Consider the following 17846-nt stretch of genomic DNA (forward strand, 5'->3'; position numbering starts at 1 on the left):
ATGCTTGGTAAGTCCTAACCTTACAGCTAATAAAAAGAGGACTGTTTTTCAATCGCTTGTGAACGTTAAATTGCTCTCCTCTACTATGCTTACAGTGTTTGAAGAACTGGTAATGTGTCTTAATATTTAACGTTTATATACATTAAGGTAAAGTATCTAATTAGTCACCAAGAAACTGTATTTCTTATTTGCTGCCATGTACATACACTTCAGGTAAGTACCTTGTTTCTCCACTCATTTGCCTGTATTTATCATGCATGTAGCAGGGAAGTACATAAAGATCTACCAGAAAAACAGATCAAACATATCTGACGTAACGTGTGTTCGCTTCCTATGTTTTTACGTTTTGCTTTTTCTTGTCAAGTCTCTTTTCACTAAACCTACCCTGATTGGCATTTGTGTTTTGTTTTGCCATTAGTTTTATCTGTATAGCCCTCATGTTTGTATATCTAAAAACTAATTATTTTGACTTGATGTTAGGTCATATCATGTGTATTCTTGTTTAGTATCTTATTACCTTTCAAATAAACTCGCTTCAGTACTGCATCGAGCCTAGCAGTGTTTGATTTTTTTTTTTTTACAAGGAAAGGCAAGTAACACATTTAATTCAATGTAAAGTTCATGTAAACCTTCGCTATAAGATATATATCATAATGAGTGCAGCAAGATATCACTTATTTGATGATTGTTTGCAAATATAATTACAAAAATAAGTCAAACTTTTTAAAATTTCACAATAGATGCAAAAAGGCAAACTCTTTAAACTGGATTACACTGGACTGCACACGGAAGGAGGTTTCTAAAAAAACTAGCTGTATTTACTGTCTTAAGCTTCCTGGTTCGGGACTAGATGATACAGATGAGAGCAGTGCTTTGGTTTACATAGGCTTATGGGCAAACACTTTAGATGCTCTTGGTTTTAAAACTGTATTTTTGTAAGTCAGTTAAAGGTAGATTGGTCTCATTTCAGTCCAAGAGTAGTGATTAGTTCTCGGTGAACTGCAACATTTAAAAATAAATGTGCTGTCTAAATGGTTCCATAAAGAACCTTTAACATCTGCAGAACCTTTCTGTTTTCTGAACTTTGTGGTGAAAAGAAGGTTCTTTAGATTCAAAAGACAAGAAAAAGATGGTTCTTTGCAGAACACTTGGCTGAATGCTGCTTAGTGGAACTGAAAATGATTCTTCTATGGCATCGCTGTGAACTTTTTAAGCACTTTTATTTTAAAGCTTGTAGCTGATTAGACTAGTTCTTAAGACGCGGTAGCTGTGTTCGTGCAACTGGCCCCAAGAGAAAGAGAGAATTATACCGTACTGTACAAAAATCATTTCTTTATTTTTTTGTTAGATTGTTTTTGTGGAGGACAGAACACTTTGTTGATTTTTATTTCATGACTGGATTAATAAAGCTACACCTGATGGAATGTTTCTCAATCCTCCAGCAGGAAACATTTTGAATGTCTAACACCCTTTCTTTAGCAAATCATTCAGTGTGGTGACACATACAGTAAAATGCTCAAGAGCAGGTATGAGAAACACTACGTTCCATAATTGCTTTGCAAACAAACAATTAAAATGAAAACAAACATACTTTTCATGTAATTTGCGATTTTAAAAAATTCCAGTTTGACCTCATACTCGCAGACGTAGTTTGTTGTTGGTGCACGTGATACGGTAAATCTGAGTGGATTCATTGTCATTGTTTGCATATTGTAGTATTACATAAGCAAAGTATTATAACCTTTACATACCTTTTGCTGGGTTTTTACACATCTGGAATAAAACTGAGCAGTATTTCATTGTAATGTGGATCGCACTGATTATTATTCGGGGTGCAACGTGCTCTCACAATAATATACCATCCGTAATCTAAGCTCTTCTTATCCAACAGCGTAGTGAGCATTAATCATTTCAACTAAATCTTAAACCATCTCTTATTCATGACTGGCAATTGAAAATATGCTCCTTTTAGTAGAGACAAGAACATATATTCTTTCCATTTAGGTAGAAATGCTGACTTTTCTGTCACCCCATTCATTTCTGAAATCTTTAGGCACAACTGCCCTTAACTGTGTTATTATTCATGCAAAATGGCATAAAAAGATACATAGTGGCCTAAAATATATTAGTAAATGGTTACTTTTTTTACAGCAAAAAGTTAGCTTGTGGCTACTGATGCGTTTGGCTTGTTTTACCAGAAGCATACAACTGGTGATGTCTGCATACGTGACTCACCCTTTTGTTGGACAAATACTATTGTAATTAGATCATTCAATCAAAAGAATGTTCCTCTGCTGAAGAATGATGGACAACTTCTTTTTCCTGTCGCAGTTAAAGGATCCTTTAAGCTTGACATTTGTAGGTCACTAAAATTTTACTTTACGTTAATTCCTCTCCGTAATACACAGGAACATAGATTCTAATATAAAAGAAGACAATTACAGGTTTTCAGGGAATTGCAACACATTCTCATGGCAACTGGAACCTTTTTTTTTACATTTTGGCAATTCAGTTGATTTTCACATGGGCTAGGAATTTTTCATATGGGCTAGGAACTTTTTTCATTTCCATATGAATGACGTTGCACAAATTCAACCAAAAGGGCCACCTTATAGTTATGTTTAACCTTGTGATCTGGTTAAGAATTCAAGGAATCTCATGCAACATGTTTTTAGCAACGAACAGAAGCACTAAAAGCGCCTTGCGCATCTTTAGCTAAGAATGGTGCAGGACTTGTAGTGACCAGCCTGTTTCTTATCTCACTCTAAGACACGGTTGCTCAATATTGAAGAGTTTTCGGACTGAGAGGGACGGAGGTGTGTTAAGAGTGTGCGTGGGTGTGTAGGAAACAGGTTAACCGGGATATTTAAGAGCAGGTGCAGGTTTCTGAGCTGTGCCATCTGAGAAGAAGATGACGAAAATGATCCATGTACTCAGTGTAGCACTTTCCATCACTCTTCTGATAAGAGGTATGCTATTTTATTTGTATAATTAATACCTTTTTAAATTTTTTATTTCTATAAACTCTAATATTACAATACTGTACTATTCAAAATAACAGTGTAAACAGCAATACTGTAAAATATTGCTGCAATTAAAAAAACAGTTTTGTATTTAAAAAGTAGTTTAAAATGTAATTTAAACGGTTTCTTCAAAATCATTAATCCAGTCCTCAGGGTTACATGATCCTTTAGAAATCATGCTAATATTATACATTTCTGCTTGGTTATTATTGATAGTCAATTATTCATAATGTCACACATTTTTATCCGTATTGAAAAACAGTTTTGCTGCCTGATATTTTTGTGGAAACTATGATACATCTTCAGGTTTCCTCAGTGCATCGAAAGCAATTGTTTGAATGTTATATATGTCTTTACTTCCTCTTAGATTATGGGTCATTGCTTTGACTTTTTTCTTTATATACACTTTAAAAGGTAGTGTTTTCACAAAGATATTAAACAGCATAATTGTTATGAACATTCATTTTAAAAATAATAATAATAAGAGGAAATGTTAATTGAGCAGCACATTAGCATGTTAGTATGATTTCTGAAGAATCATGTGACACTGAAAATTGAAGTAATGATGCTGAAATATCAGTTTTCTAGAAAACATTTCATTTAAATTTTACAGGATTACTGCTTTTAATGCAGTTTTTAACCAAATAGATGCAGGCAAAAAAATGACTAACATTACATCCCTTATAGGGTTCTATTTGACATGTTTGTCAAAATGTATATTTTTATTTAAAATTAATTATTCACATATTCTTATTCTGTGACAACGTATTTACATTTGGCTATGTGATAGATTTTTGTTGATTTTTGTACATTTAGGCACGTTTTATTGAAAAAAAAAATTCAAAACTACTCTTAATGCAGATAGAACCTTATCATTTCAAGGGGAACGATTACCATTTCTTTCTTTTATGGGAAAAAGTTTTATATTGCATTTACGTTGCATAGGTTCCGCTATAGTTAACTGAACTTGTTTCTTGTTTTCTAGGATGTGATGCACAACTGGATGGTAACTAGTTTTTCACCCCATATAGCCAAATTCTATTAAAATGTTGCTATGACCAACTGTTGGTCTAAAATGTGTTTTCTTTGCTATTGTGATTGTCAGTGTGCGGCAGAGCTCCTCTCAACACGAGGATAGTTGGAGGGCAGAGTGCGGCGGCTGGTGCTTGGCCGTGGCAGGTCAGCCTTCAAAGGAACGGCGGTCATTTCTGCGGTGGATCCCTCATCAACAGCGAATGGGTTCTGACTGCAGCTCACTGCTTTTCAAGGTAACTATCATAGGCCAGACATTGCAGTTCTACAAAATCTTACTTGTCATGCAATGAAGTGGCAAATGCTTAACACTTGTTCTCCCACCGTATTCTAGCACTACACCCGCTGGCCTGACTGTGTACCTGGGCCGACAGACACAGTCAGGAACAAATACAAACGAAGTGTCCAGGACTGTGTCTGCAGTCATAAAGCATTTAGGCTACGATGGCAGCACTAATGACAACGACATCACTCTTCTGCATCTGTCTTCACCGGTGACATTTACTGACTACATCAGACCAGTCTGTCTGGCTTCATCAAGCAGTACGTTCTTCAACCGAACTGCGAGCTGGGTCACCGGATGGGGAAACATTGGATCAGGTGGTAAGTTCTTTAGTTTTATTAACCTTGATTGACGATGTTATTGCAGGAGTGATGCAGATTCGATTATTTCACGTCTTTCACAGTTGCGCTGCCCTCGCCGCAAACTCTACAGGAAGTACAAGTGCCTGTTGTTGGAAACAGGCAGTGTAAGTGTCTTTATGGAGTCTCAAAAATCACAGACAACATGATATGTGCCGGACTATTAGAAGGAGGGAAAGACTCTTGCCAGGTAACAACTCCTATATAACCATTTTGGTCATGCAGTAGAAGTTGTTTTATTTATATAGCACCTATTCGTTGCTCAAGGTCACTTTATATAATGACAAAACATGTCCACACCCAAATAGACAATACAAACACATTAGGCCAAATATAGCCACTTTACTATTTACTATTTGTTAATACTAATTAAAAAGATTTTTAGCTGAGTCTTAAACTTAAACATTTTGCTAGTTTTATTGGGTTGCAAATATCCTGCAGTGAAAATAGCATTAATAATAATGTGTTTCTCTTAAACTTTGATTTCAACACTGTCGGTTCAGTGCAAAACTCAAATATTTGAGGTCTTGCCCGCAGAGTCAATGACTGAGTACATTATACATTAGTAAAACATAGTAAAGGATCTGTTTTATGCATTAAACACTTTTGTCCCAGTTTAGAAAATCTTCCTGACATTTGTGCCGTAATGAAGGAGAAGTGAGACTGTTGTGTAGATCAGGTTTTTTTTTTAGCTTTTTAATTACAAGGGATCTCAAACTTGTGAAGGATCTCCTTATTAAAATATAAAGATCTATATCTTTATGTCTTCATATTGTGTGGGTAGGAGTGTGACGTGAAGACAAAATCAGTAATAAAATGAGGTTTATACAGCATCTCAAAGCTAAATAAATGTCAGCTTTTCATTGCTTTCCATTGATGCATTGTTTGTTAGGATAGTACAATAATTGTCTAATTGTTAAAATTTGAAATCTTACAGAGCAAATGAAAGCTACTTTTTGACCCATAAAATTTATTGTTAGCTGTTGCTACAAACCCTATACTACTTATGACTGCTTTTGTGCTCCAGAATCACATTTGTTGTTTGTGAAATCAAACTATTGAATGTTTTCTTTCCATTATTCCTTCATATTACATATTACACACAAGAAGTACAGCTGGCCTGTGTAAAAAAGGGTTACAAGCCATGTCACTAACCCGTTCTTCATCCTACAGGGTGACTCTGGCGGTCCTATGGTCAGCAAGCTGGGCTCCCTCTGGGTCCAGTCTGGAATCGTGAGCTTTGGCGAAGGCTGTGCTTTAGCTAACTATCCTGGTGTGTATACCCGAGTGTCTAATTACCAGAGCTGGATAAATAACCAGATCACCACCAGCCAGCCAGGCTTTGTTACGTTTACTTCCAATGGTACTGACGGTGACCTGGCAATTAGCTGTAATGGTGTGCCTGCCATTACCACAACCACTGTCGCCACCACAACAACAACTACAACTGTCGCACGTAAGAGTCCTTTAACTCAACTCAACTCAGCCTTGCGAAAAACCATGCATAAACATTGAAAGATCGCCGAAGTGCATTTTACAAGAAAATACCGTTCTGCTTAAAAACATTCTATTTCATTCGCTGTTATTTGATGTTTATTTGTTACTGTGTATATATCATTTGTAAGTATTCGTGAAACGTATCAGCAAATTAAAACCATTTGTTCCAGTGTATGAAAGAATTTAAGAAAGCAACATTTTGGCTATTTGTAGCTGTAGTGTGTGGAAGCGCCAAACTGAACACCCGTATTGGAGGAAACAGCTCCCTCACCTCTTCCGTTGTTTGGCCGTGGATGGCCAGCTTGCAGTTTAACGGCAGTCACGTTTGTGGAGGATCGCTGATTGCCGCACGCTTTGTCATGAGCTCTGCCAGCTGCTTTAACAGGTAATTCCCCTCGAACACCAAACATAAAAATATATGCTGGGAAATCGAAATCATCCGATTCAACAGCGCTTTTTCTCTTCAGATCCACCAAAGCCTCTGACTGGACCGTCATCTTGGGCCGTCTGAATCAGAACGGCTCCAACCCTAATGAGGTCTCTATTAAAGTGGCCAATCTCACAATCAGCAATGGTACAGGCGACAACATTGCAGTCTTGCAGCTGGCCGTTGCACCAAACCTCACAAATTTCATTCAGCCTATATGTGTGGACATGGGAGACAATACCTTCAGCGCTAACACTCAATGCTGGGCGGCAGGATGGGGCTCCGGAGCAGGAGGAGGTGCGCATGCTTTAAACACTGCTGAAAAGATTTACTGGAATTTTTGGTAACACTTTACTTCAGGGTCCCTTAACTAGTCGCATTTATTGGTAACAATATTAATGCCTTGTTCCATGTGACCTTATTCTACATCTTTAATCTTAACCAATGCCTAAACTCAACAACTACCTACTAACTATTATTAAGCAGCAATGATTGCAGTAAAAGACGTAGGTGATAAGGAATTAGTGTTAGCCTGTTCTAAAGTGTTACCGAATTTTCCTCTTTTTTTCACATTTCCACTTAATCTGAATAAATGTTCTTCCTTTTATAGTGAGTCAAACTCTTCAGGAGTACCAGACCTCTGTTGTGAGTTGTGGAAACTCATCCTCAAACAGCAATATTTGTACAAGTTCCTTGAACTTACAGGAGGCAAGTTCATTCTTTTTACAAACAGAATAATTTTGCATTTTCATTATTTTTGTAATAATGGTACTTACAGATAGCAAAAGGAATTGTTAAATACCAGTAAACCGAGGCTTCTGGGAAGGAAGTGTATTTACAATAAGGTTTAATTCAATATTATTATATTATTTATTATTACATTAGGTAACACCAACAATGCTTTTAGAGCATTTATCAAACTAGGTTAGTGTTTATTTCTATAATTTTATAAATTGTGTAAATTAACATTAGCGAGGAACAAATATGAATTAGCAATAAGAGTACATTTACGGTAATTAATGCTGAAAATTAAAATTGTTATTGTTGAATAAATTGTTCATAATACCTACTGAATTAACAAAGTATTTGTTAATTAAAGTATTTGCAAATAATATATACAACTATTTAAAGAGTTTATTTATAAAAACAGATAACAGATGATTTTTTTGGAAATAAATCATGTTTTCATTGTGTTTTATTGTGTTAGTTGTATTTTTAGTTTTAACAAACTTTTTCAATTTTAAAAATTATTTTTTAAATAAATAAAATTATATTAAATAATCAATATTATATAGTCAATACTAAATTGATCACAACAACTGCATTAATCAAATAAAATGCAGTTTGATTGGCAATAATTTGCTAATTGCAATGCACATTATAATGCACTGTACAATCTCATAAACATCTGTAATCACAGTTAATAGATGATAACACTTATCAACTCATATGCATTTTAATTCCGTTTATAGTTATCTACAACAAGATATAATGTACAATGCAAATTACGAATCATTTTCTAATGCATTATAACCTTTAATAATCCTTTATAATGCATTACACCTAAGGCAAAATTGCAAACAATAGTGCGTGTTCTAATATTTTCAACATACCAAAAACCCTTTTTATTAAAATGATAGGCTTAAAGTGAGAAATGGCACAGTTTTGTAACACTGAGTGAAGTCTTCTCTGTGTCTGTCTCAGGGCGATCAGGGTGGTGCGCTGATGTGTAAGCTGGGTCAGTCGTGGATCCACGCTGCAGTCTTGACTGTACAGAGCAGCAGCATCCAGACCAGCATTTCAAACAGCAGCAGCTCTAACACAAGCTCCAGCAACAGCACCGCTTCCCGCACCGTCCGCGCTCAAGATGTCCAGGTCTTCACCAAAACCTCCAACTACGCCTCATTCCTGACATCTGTTGTGGGCTCCTTCCCTGGAAAAGCCACAAACGCCACAAATTCAACGACAAGCGTAGCAGGAATCAACAACTCAACCCAGGGTCCCTCTAATGGGGCCCAAACGGCTTCTTCCTTCTGTTTCACCGTTTCAGTCCTCTTGCCTGCCCTTACAGCTCTTAAAATCTTTCATTAAGGCTGAGTCTTTGGAGTAGATTTATTCATTATGAATGGGTATGTAAGTATTCCGACACGTAATAGATGCCTTCAGTGTGCTTCCTATGTGCTATAACATAATCATAAAACATAAACATTTTTTGTGGCACACATCATTTATTTTTACTGTATAAATGTGAACTCTTAAGTTCTCTTATTGTTATTTCAGACCATGAAGCTGCTGCCTGTTGTTTTTACACTGTACAACTAGTAACAAGTGCATAGCTTATACTTATATTTAAACAGTAGCAGAAGGTTGGCACTTTACTGAAACTTCCTGTTTGAGTGGATTCAGTTCTAATACTGACTACACTGTAGCTTAACTAACAAGTACCTCAAGCTGTACCACATTTAGGACATTACTGTAAATTGAATATATTGTAGAGAGAATATATACATCCACACAATTTTTAGAAAAGTGTTTCATAATATGAAAATAATATGAAACTTTTATCCCTCCTCTATTATATTTTTAATGAAAAGTTGCTATCCTATGATTTCTTACGAATGAAGAAACTCTTTTCAACACACCGTTTTTACACTGTGAAATGTAAATGTATATTTTGTTCTAAAAATTATTATTAAAATTCCAAATAGTGTTTTTTGTTGGGGTTTTTTTTTTTCAGATGTTGGATAATGTGGTAAGAATGTGGCTTGGACTCTGCGAGGTCATTGCTGTGGACCAGATTATATCTCCTTGTGACAAAAAAGTTTCCTGAAACATCTCACGAAACTACATTCCTTGACAATCCCAAAAGGCACTTTATTCCTTTAAATGTTTTATTTTAAATTATTTCATTACAATAGTTTTCACACATCCAACAAAAATAACAACAAATTATTATTATTTTTATTATAAATAATCGTAACGTGTAATGGCTAATAAAAGACTAAATTTGAATTGCTTTTAAACAGTTGAATTTAATTTTTTTTTTTTAATACAAATTCAAACATATGTAACACATTGCCACGATGTGGTTCAGAGAGAAGGAGCACTCGACGAGAATATAAGATTAACGATTTTAATCATGCACATAAAGAAATAATACCACGGGCAGACAGGAAGACAGGCAGATAAACTACACCACGTGTAACATCGACGAGATCGGACCAACAGAACTCAAACAACAGGACTTCAATACACAAAGTAAATACTTAATGAACGAGACACAGCCGAACGCGATAAGACAGTTAACTAAAAGTAGGTCGCACTGAACACATGACACGAGACAAACAGAGTCCGCGTATGACACACATATTTAAAATCATATCATTTTTTTTCCATGTATGACCATGTTCCTTTAAAGCACAACAAAGCAAAGTAAATACGGGATCAGTTTATCATGAAGTGACGTAGTGTAAAGTTGTAAACGTTAAGACTGTTCCAAATAAAAGCACTAACTACAAAATCTGTACTTCCCCTCGCCGAGCAACACAATTCTACATTCTCAGAAATCAGTCTGTCACGAAACTGAGTTTCGTTGAAACTGTTTGTACAGAGTTGTACAGATTGAGCAACCGGGTTTTTAACTGAAACAATATACCTTACCTGCTTTACGTCGAATTGCTGGTCTAATATTTTGTTATAATTAAAGTTTTAGCTTACTTTACACATGCGTATAGTATAACATAGTTTCATGAGTCGCTTTTAAGTTCAGTCGGTTATCTATTACTGAAATCACACAGCACAGCAGTAAAGTCAAACTCTGGAATAACAATTGTCCCTTCATGATGGATTAGGGTTATTAATCTGACGAATTCATCAAAGTGTCATCTTTGAATACAGCATCCAGATTTCCAGTGTGTGCTGGGAATAAAAACAGAAAATAAAAGGTCTATAAGAAGATAAAAGGTTTATAAAGGTCCTTTATGAAAGTACTGCTTTGTAGTGTAGAAATAGTAGTGGGATGCATGAGGAGGACTGCACAGTTCTCATTGAACTATTCCTTTTGGCTAAATTCTTACTGAAGATTTTTATGGGATTATAGCAAGTAAGTTTATAATATCTTGAGAAAGCTTTTCAGAGGACCCTTGACTGGCTTATAACATGACAAGAACACAGTATCAAACACTAACAAGCTACTGTAAGTTAAAATAGAGCAGAAAAGGTAAAACATTATATATATATATATATATATATATATATATATATATATATATATATATATATATATATATATATATATATATATATATTATAAATATAAATGGAGGGGGTAAAGAAAGCAATGCTACTCAGTCAATATCGCACATATTATTCTGTTACATAAGTTCCTAACCTAGTGCAAAACCGATAAAAGCAATGTCACGCATAAACATACTCTGTCTTTCACACTTTTGAGTTTGCTATGTCTCTGTAGGGCGGGGTTTGGGGTCAGTCAGTTCAAAAGAGAATTCTGACAGAACAGCTGGAAAATATGAAGATGTGCAACAAAACTAGAAAAGAGGGTGGTTTCTTGTCTGTATAGTTTGTGGCCTGTGACTTTCTCCTTAATGTCTGTTTTTGGGAATGTGTGGGTTTCTGACCTTTTATAAGCTCAAACAGGTTCTGCTCTATAGTGATTGAATTAACTGAACTATTTGCTACAAAAGAAAAGGAATTCTAAATTCTCAAACATTCAATGACAAGAGTCGACGCACTCAAACCAACCAGACTTCATGCGTGTCGTATTATTGCTTATAAAGCTATATCATGTCTCTCTGACCTTATTTTATTTCTATGGCAAAGTGACTACATTTTATATAAATGTACATATGTTACTAATTTATCACATATGGGATTATTGGGCACCAGCTGATTTAAAAATCAACACCATGAAGTGTATTAAATATTACATTGTGCTATAGGGTTTTTCAAACTGGGCTTCATGCAAAAAAAGTGAGTTGATCAAAACCTTTACATAAAAATTTAAACTCAAAAACAATGCAAAGAAAAGAAAAATTTAAATACTTTATATGTATATGCGCAAAATTTTATTTGTCTTCTATGCTATTTACGCTGTGTTGTTACTTACTCTACTACTTATCAATTCTATTCACACTAAGTTAAAACAGCTGAATTTTCTGCTCTTTATACAACTCATCACAAATAACGGCAAGTATCTGCACCTCAGTTTTGTAGTACATTATAAAACAGTATGCAATAATAACTTCTTGAGTGTAAATTCATATTTTACACCGACATTAACGCTATCTAATGTTTATTTACAATGTTTTGATCATTCCCTTAATTTGTATTGATTGTAAATGCTTTTCTGATGTGATTTGAAATTGGAAAATGAAGCAAAAGAAGAAAATTCAAGGAAACCAGGTCGATTTTGTCAAAATAAATTCTACACCCATTTTACCATTCTGCCACTGAACTGTTGTACTCGCCCAATCACACGCTAGCAGGCGGAGCTAGTGTAAATAGCCTCTGCCAACAAGAGAGGCCGTTTGCACTTAGTGTAAATAGACACTCCACTATTGGTTTACCTGCATGTGACCATTAATAAAGGTCAGAAAACCACTGAACATGCACATGTGTTGAAATAAGTAAATATTGAAGCTCAAATGTAGTTGAGGTACTTCATCTTTGTAATCTGATCGCATTTAATCAGTTTTCAGCATAATCAATCTTATCTAAAGTTCCTAGTTTACTGGAGAGACAGGTGCATCGTGCTTTAGTTGATTGTCACACGATGAGCTGTTATATAAAATAAAAGCGTTATGTAACAAGGAGTGACTGTTTCTGTAGGCATTTTTGTCATAGCATGTGTTGCAGATCATACGGCTTAATTTGAATAAAAGAAAATATTTTCAGCCTTAATGTGTGACAGTCTACGCTTGTTCCTCGTTCTGAACCCGGCAGTCAACCAAATGTTATTGTTAAAGCGATAGGTTCTTCTAACCAGTTAATTCTATTATGTTTCATTGCGATTACTTTGTTGATGCTGGTGCACTACGATGTGTGGGATAATGGAGAAAGCGTTCTTGTAAAGATTATAAGTGGAGCTCTGATTATACGAGGACTGGCCAATTTCACAATAAAGTCATTAAAATGCATATCCTTTTTTTTCTCATGAAAGGATCAAATAATCATATAATAATATAAATATATAATAATATAATCATAATACATACGTGTCCCTATTAGCCTGAGGTAAGACTGCTATCCATAGAATGATATTCTTTCCCTTAAGTGGCATGACTAACTCGAGTTTCAGAGTGTGACTTAGTGAGATTTTTTTCTATAAAGGTTAATCACTCAAATTTTGGAATATATTTAACCGGTTTGTCCGGTGGCTACGGAAAATACATTCGACAATAACGTTATGACCTACGTTGTGACCTTGGTCAGTAAGTGGTAACCATAGATGGAGAGGAGTTATGAAAAAATCTATGCAGTATATGATAACAGTGCAAGGTTTATAAAGGAAGGAGAATAAAAGTACCTCTATCCCGAGAGCCGCAGTCTCTGAATAACAGCAGAAAATAACACCAAGTAATAACCAGAAATTAGAGCTTTATAATTTAGGCATTATAAGCACAATCTCAGATTCCTTTCAAAAATATGCCAGCAGTGCGATATACACAAGACAATACAAACTTTTCTATACAATACGTTGACACGACTTGATGACTTGACAATAGTGTCCCATCGACACTCAGAAAATGAAAAAAGTAAGTGAAGAGCTGAGAGGCTATTATTATGAAGTGACATGACGTCTCTGTCTAAAGCTGTTTTCAGTTTTTCTGGAATTTCTGGTTCTCTTATTCTCAGTCAGTATTAATGAAACAAAAGCTTAAATGGGCCTACTTACTCCAAAAAAAAAATACAAGAATAAAAGATATATTTAGCTAAACATGTGCCTGAAATTATTTTAATTTGTCTTATTTTAATTGTATTGATCGTCTTGTCATACATTAATGAGCAGCAATTACAGCAATTAGCAAGTAAAGAATCCTTCAGTATCCTTTAGTATTATGTCTAAATTGCAAACAAACAGAAATGATTAACTTCTTGTTTATTTAACTACTAAGAGAAATTACCCCAGTCCTACTTTTTCTCTGAATATCTCTATGGCTGTGGTCACCTCAGTGTCTGGCCATAAAAATATCATGACAGGCAGAATATGTGTAGCTTAAGACATCTGAGCATGTAAAATAAGGTCCATACATTTTATTTTTTGTTAAGATGTCTGTCTTCTGAGAAAATCTGAATTTTTCAGTGCCAAGAACAAAGGTCGTTCGAGGAAGAAAAATATCTGACGTGTGTTCTTTATTAGATTGGAACAACTGGTAACGCTCGGTAACTATTGTCATATAATAGTTATATAATATAATAATCGTTAACTATTATCTATCCCCTCAGTAAATTGATATTTTGCTGCTTATCATTAATAGTTAGTAAAGTAGTTATTAGGTTTAGGTATTGGGTAGGATTAGGGATGTAAATAAGATCATGTAGAAGGCATTAATATGTGCATAATTATCAATAATAAATAGCTAAATATAATAAATCTAAATAATAAATATAAATATTTAGTAATATACATGCTAATAAGAAACTAATTGGTGTATCCATAAAATAAAGAGTAAATCAACTATGGTTGTGTTTAAATTTGTGCTCTATAAATAAAACGTGCCTTGCCTAAATGTAATAATTAAAAAAAAAGAATATTGAATAAAAAATGTTTAATAATTAATAACTTTTTTTGAATTTATATTGAATGAGAATACTCTAAACACATTGCTAACAACATTTAAACCTTACTTAGATACTCAAGTACAGTAATTGTTCAAAACCTGTCATAATGTTGCCCTAACTTTCCAAATCGAGTCATCTGAACAAACTATTTTTATGTTGAACAATATTTAGCAAGTTCCCAGCATGCACTGTAGCTGTTATTGGTAGCTGTGTAGCTAGTGCACCAGTGTAGCTCCTTGCATGGCTAAATTAGACGATCCCTACATTGGATAATCTTTTTATGAAACATTATTAGTTGTTAAAATCATCAATGACCTCAACCTTTCAAAGAATTATATCTGTAGGTTACTGCTAGCTAGATAATTTATATTTAGCACACTTTTTGCATTTACATGTATAATTAATGTAATAACTGTGATATGGATATGCACTGAACAAGAACAGCAGGGATATGAATTTAATGTTATTTACTGTATAAGCTAAATAAGCTTTTCAAAAATAAAAACAGTCATATAAATAAAAACTTCTTCATACATACACACACACACACACACACAGACACACACACACACATATATATATATATATTCATGCATGTATATATTTAAGCAAATGATTAATGTTTTATGTTGTGTTTATATATAACATTTTTAAAATGTAAGAAATAAAATATAAGGAAAAGAAAATATGTATAAAAATAATATAGAATGTAAACAAAACTTTTATTTTTGGTTTTGTACTTTTATTGATTGTTTGACAGCACTGTTATATATATCTGAGCACAACATATATATATATATATATATATATATATATATAAATAAAACAATGGTGACCTCTGGTTGTGCTCAGATGTTATAGCTGGAGAAAGCTGTCTGTTAGCATTCCTTTTCATCTGAAATGCAGCTGCTCAGATGAACTCCCAGGAAGTATACCAATATGTTTAGCTACAGCTTTCGCCAGTAGGGGGAAATGGTGCCATAAAAATCAGCACTACATGTTGAGGCTTCAAAATCAACAAAACTGGTGCCGTGGGCAATATCAGTTCCAGTGCATTGAGAACTTAACATCAACATCTGTGTTGTAGATAGAGAGACTGATTGAATTGTGCTGGAAACTGAGCGCAACGACATCTGCTCAACAGGTTAAAAAATGACTATAATTGGTATAGCATGGTAATAAATTAAGGAAAAAAAAAAAAAAAAGTAACTTTCCTCTCTTAAGTGCTTTCAGCTGAGTATTTTAGGCCATCCAAAAAGCATTAGCTTATATTGTATAAGATTTAAGATTGATAAAGAAAAACACTGATAAATTCCTTGTATAAACGCAAACATTTAAACTGTAACACTAGTTTTCTATATTTCTTTCTAGGCTATCTATTTGTTTTCTTTGTATGTATATAGATCTGTAGCCTACATCATCTTACATTTCATACAGTTGACTGCTGACAAATATCATGCATGGCAACAACTCCATAAATGCAATTATGCTCTAAAATTCAAGATACTGGTGAAAAAATGCCCCTGTATGTTTTTTTTTTTTTTTGGTCTAATATTTAGCATATATCATGGTAGCCCACGATAAGCGCTATCACGTGAACAGTGATGGCAATGAAAGCCCAGTAGAAATCATCATAGATATTCAAATGGTTTCCATAAAAATTGCATTATGAATCATTAGCTTTTTCCAGTACAATTAATTTTTTTGTGTGTTTTGGGCATTTTTCATGATATTTAACACCCCACCAATAGAACCCATCACATACCAGTAGACACAATTATAGTTTACATTTAAACAAATATATTTCCAATAATAACCATTAAATCTGTCACATTTTCTATTGTGTTTTGGGTAGGAGTTTTTTTTTAGCAGAACTATTACAGAAGTCCTGTTTGTCCCGAATATCACAAGTTTAAATGTGATTCAATACAACAGTTCAGTAAATAAGAAGTTGATGATCTGTTATGTTATTTAAGCATGATTTTACGTGTTTTTGCTCAATTTTGCAGAGAATATAATAACATATAAAGCCACCACAGCAGAATTTGTCTCCAAGCAGCGGTGTTAAATCAACAAAGCATAGTCCAAAATAATCAACAAAAGATGAGGTTGATTAATGCCATTACAAAAAATCTGAATAATGTCCTATACATGAGTGATGGGTCATACAGGGGCAAATAGAGTCCAAACAGCAAGACAAAAGAGATATCCAAAAACCAAGGCAAAGATATAAAAAAAAAACGGAAACTAGGGTTAAACTAGGGAAATGGCTCTGTAAAGTAGCTATCGCTATGCGTATACATGTGCTACAACAATAATCGGTGGTGAGCGAGATGAAGTTCAATGCTTAAAAAGCGTGTGTTTGACTGGATATAGCTGTGTAATCAGGTGAGAGTGTGTAATTGAATGCAGGTGTAACCAATCTGTGCAATGGAGTCTGGGAAATGAAGTCCAGTGTGAGGTACAACAGTAGTGTAGTGCAAGCGGGTGACCAAAGGCCAAAGGTGAGTGAATGGAAGTTCAAAACATGGATTCCTGACAGAACTTTCCCTTTAATGTTTGTTATTAATTAATTAAAGTATAAAGAAATAAATTATTATTAACTAAACAATGCTCCACTGACTATGTTTGAGAAAAAGTATTATTATATTTATAATAATTAACACATGCTCCCTAGCTACAGGCCTTGCTGCTCTCATATCATATATGACTGTGGTGTTTTAGGAAACAATAAGCTTTAAAAAATTCTTACGGCTGAAAATGATATAATTTATTGTGAAATCTGGGTTTCTCTTCAGGACATCACCAGCATAAGCTTCATGGTCAAACTTCTACATCACTCTTGGCAACATAGTCCATAGTTACAACAAAAAAGTATCTTGATTTTATCTTGTGGTTATTTGGGAAAATACCTTTAAACATAAAACAAGGTATTTGAACAGTATTGGTAACTAAGCTGTTTGGTTACCAACACACAAGAAACATGAGAAAAATGTATCTTCATTCTTAGAGTTTCATGAGAGAAGCTTATCTTCAATATTAAGGTTTATCATTTATTTCTTTTACATTTTTCTGTCACACCATAGGATACACTGATACATCAAATGATATGTTAAATGATACTGGGAAGAAAACTAGACCATATTAATTTCATATTCATGGCATGCTCTCTTCCAGTCCTTGACGTTGTTGTTGGGTGACTTTATGCCACTCCTGGCAAAAAAAAATTAAAAAATTCAAGCAGCTCAGCTTTGTTTGATGGTTTGTGAGCATCCATCTTCCTCTTGATCACATTCCAGAGGTTTTCAACATGGCTCAGGTCTGGAGATCATGATGTGTGTGTTGATGTGGTGGCTTTCGGTCCACACCTCGACTGATCTGGCTGTGCGGCACGGAGCATTGTCCTGCCGAAATCTCAGAGTTTT

General features: G+C 34.4%; 1 protein-coding gene across 1 annotated transcript; it reads left to right on the top strand.

Annotated features, from left to right (window-relative positions):
• Positions 1 to 2829: 2829 nt before the first annotated feature.
• On the top strand, positions 2830 to 9331 carry zgc:100868 (uncharacterized protein LOC554458 homolog). The gene is made up of 10 exons (XM_043233603.1): positions 2830 to 2969; positions 4009 to 4029; positions 4129 to 4291; positions 4390 to 4658; positions 4742 to 4887; positions 5871 to 6153; positions 6408 to 6579; positions 6662 to 6918; positions 7232 to 7329; positions 8326 to 9331. The coding sequence occupies exons 1-10, from the start codon at positions 2912 to 2914 to the stop codon at positions 8710 to 8712; spliced, it is 1854 nt and encodes a 617-aa protein (XP_043089538.1). The 5' UTR covers positions 2830 to 2911; the 3' UTR covers positions 8713 to 9331.
• The last annotated feature ends 8515 nt before the right edge of the window (positions 9332 to 17846 follow it).

Source organism: Puntigrus tetrazona, chromosome 3 (assembly GCF_018831695.1).
Source record: "Puntigrus tetrazona isolate hp1 chromosome 3, ASM1883169v1, whole genome shotgun sequence".
NCBI lineage: Eukaryota > Metazoa > Chordata > Actinopteri > Cypriniformes > Cyprinidae > Puntigrus > Puntigrus tetrazona.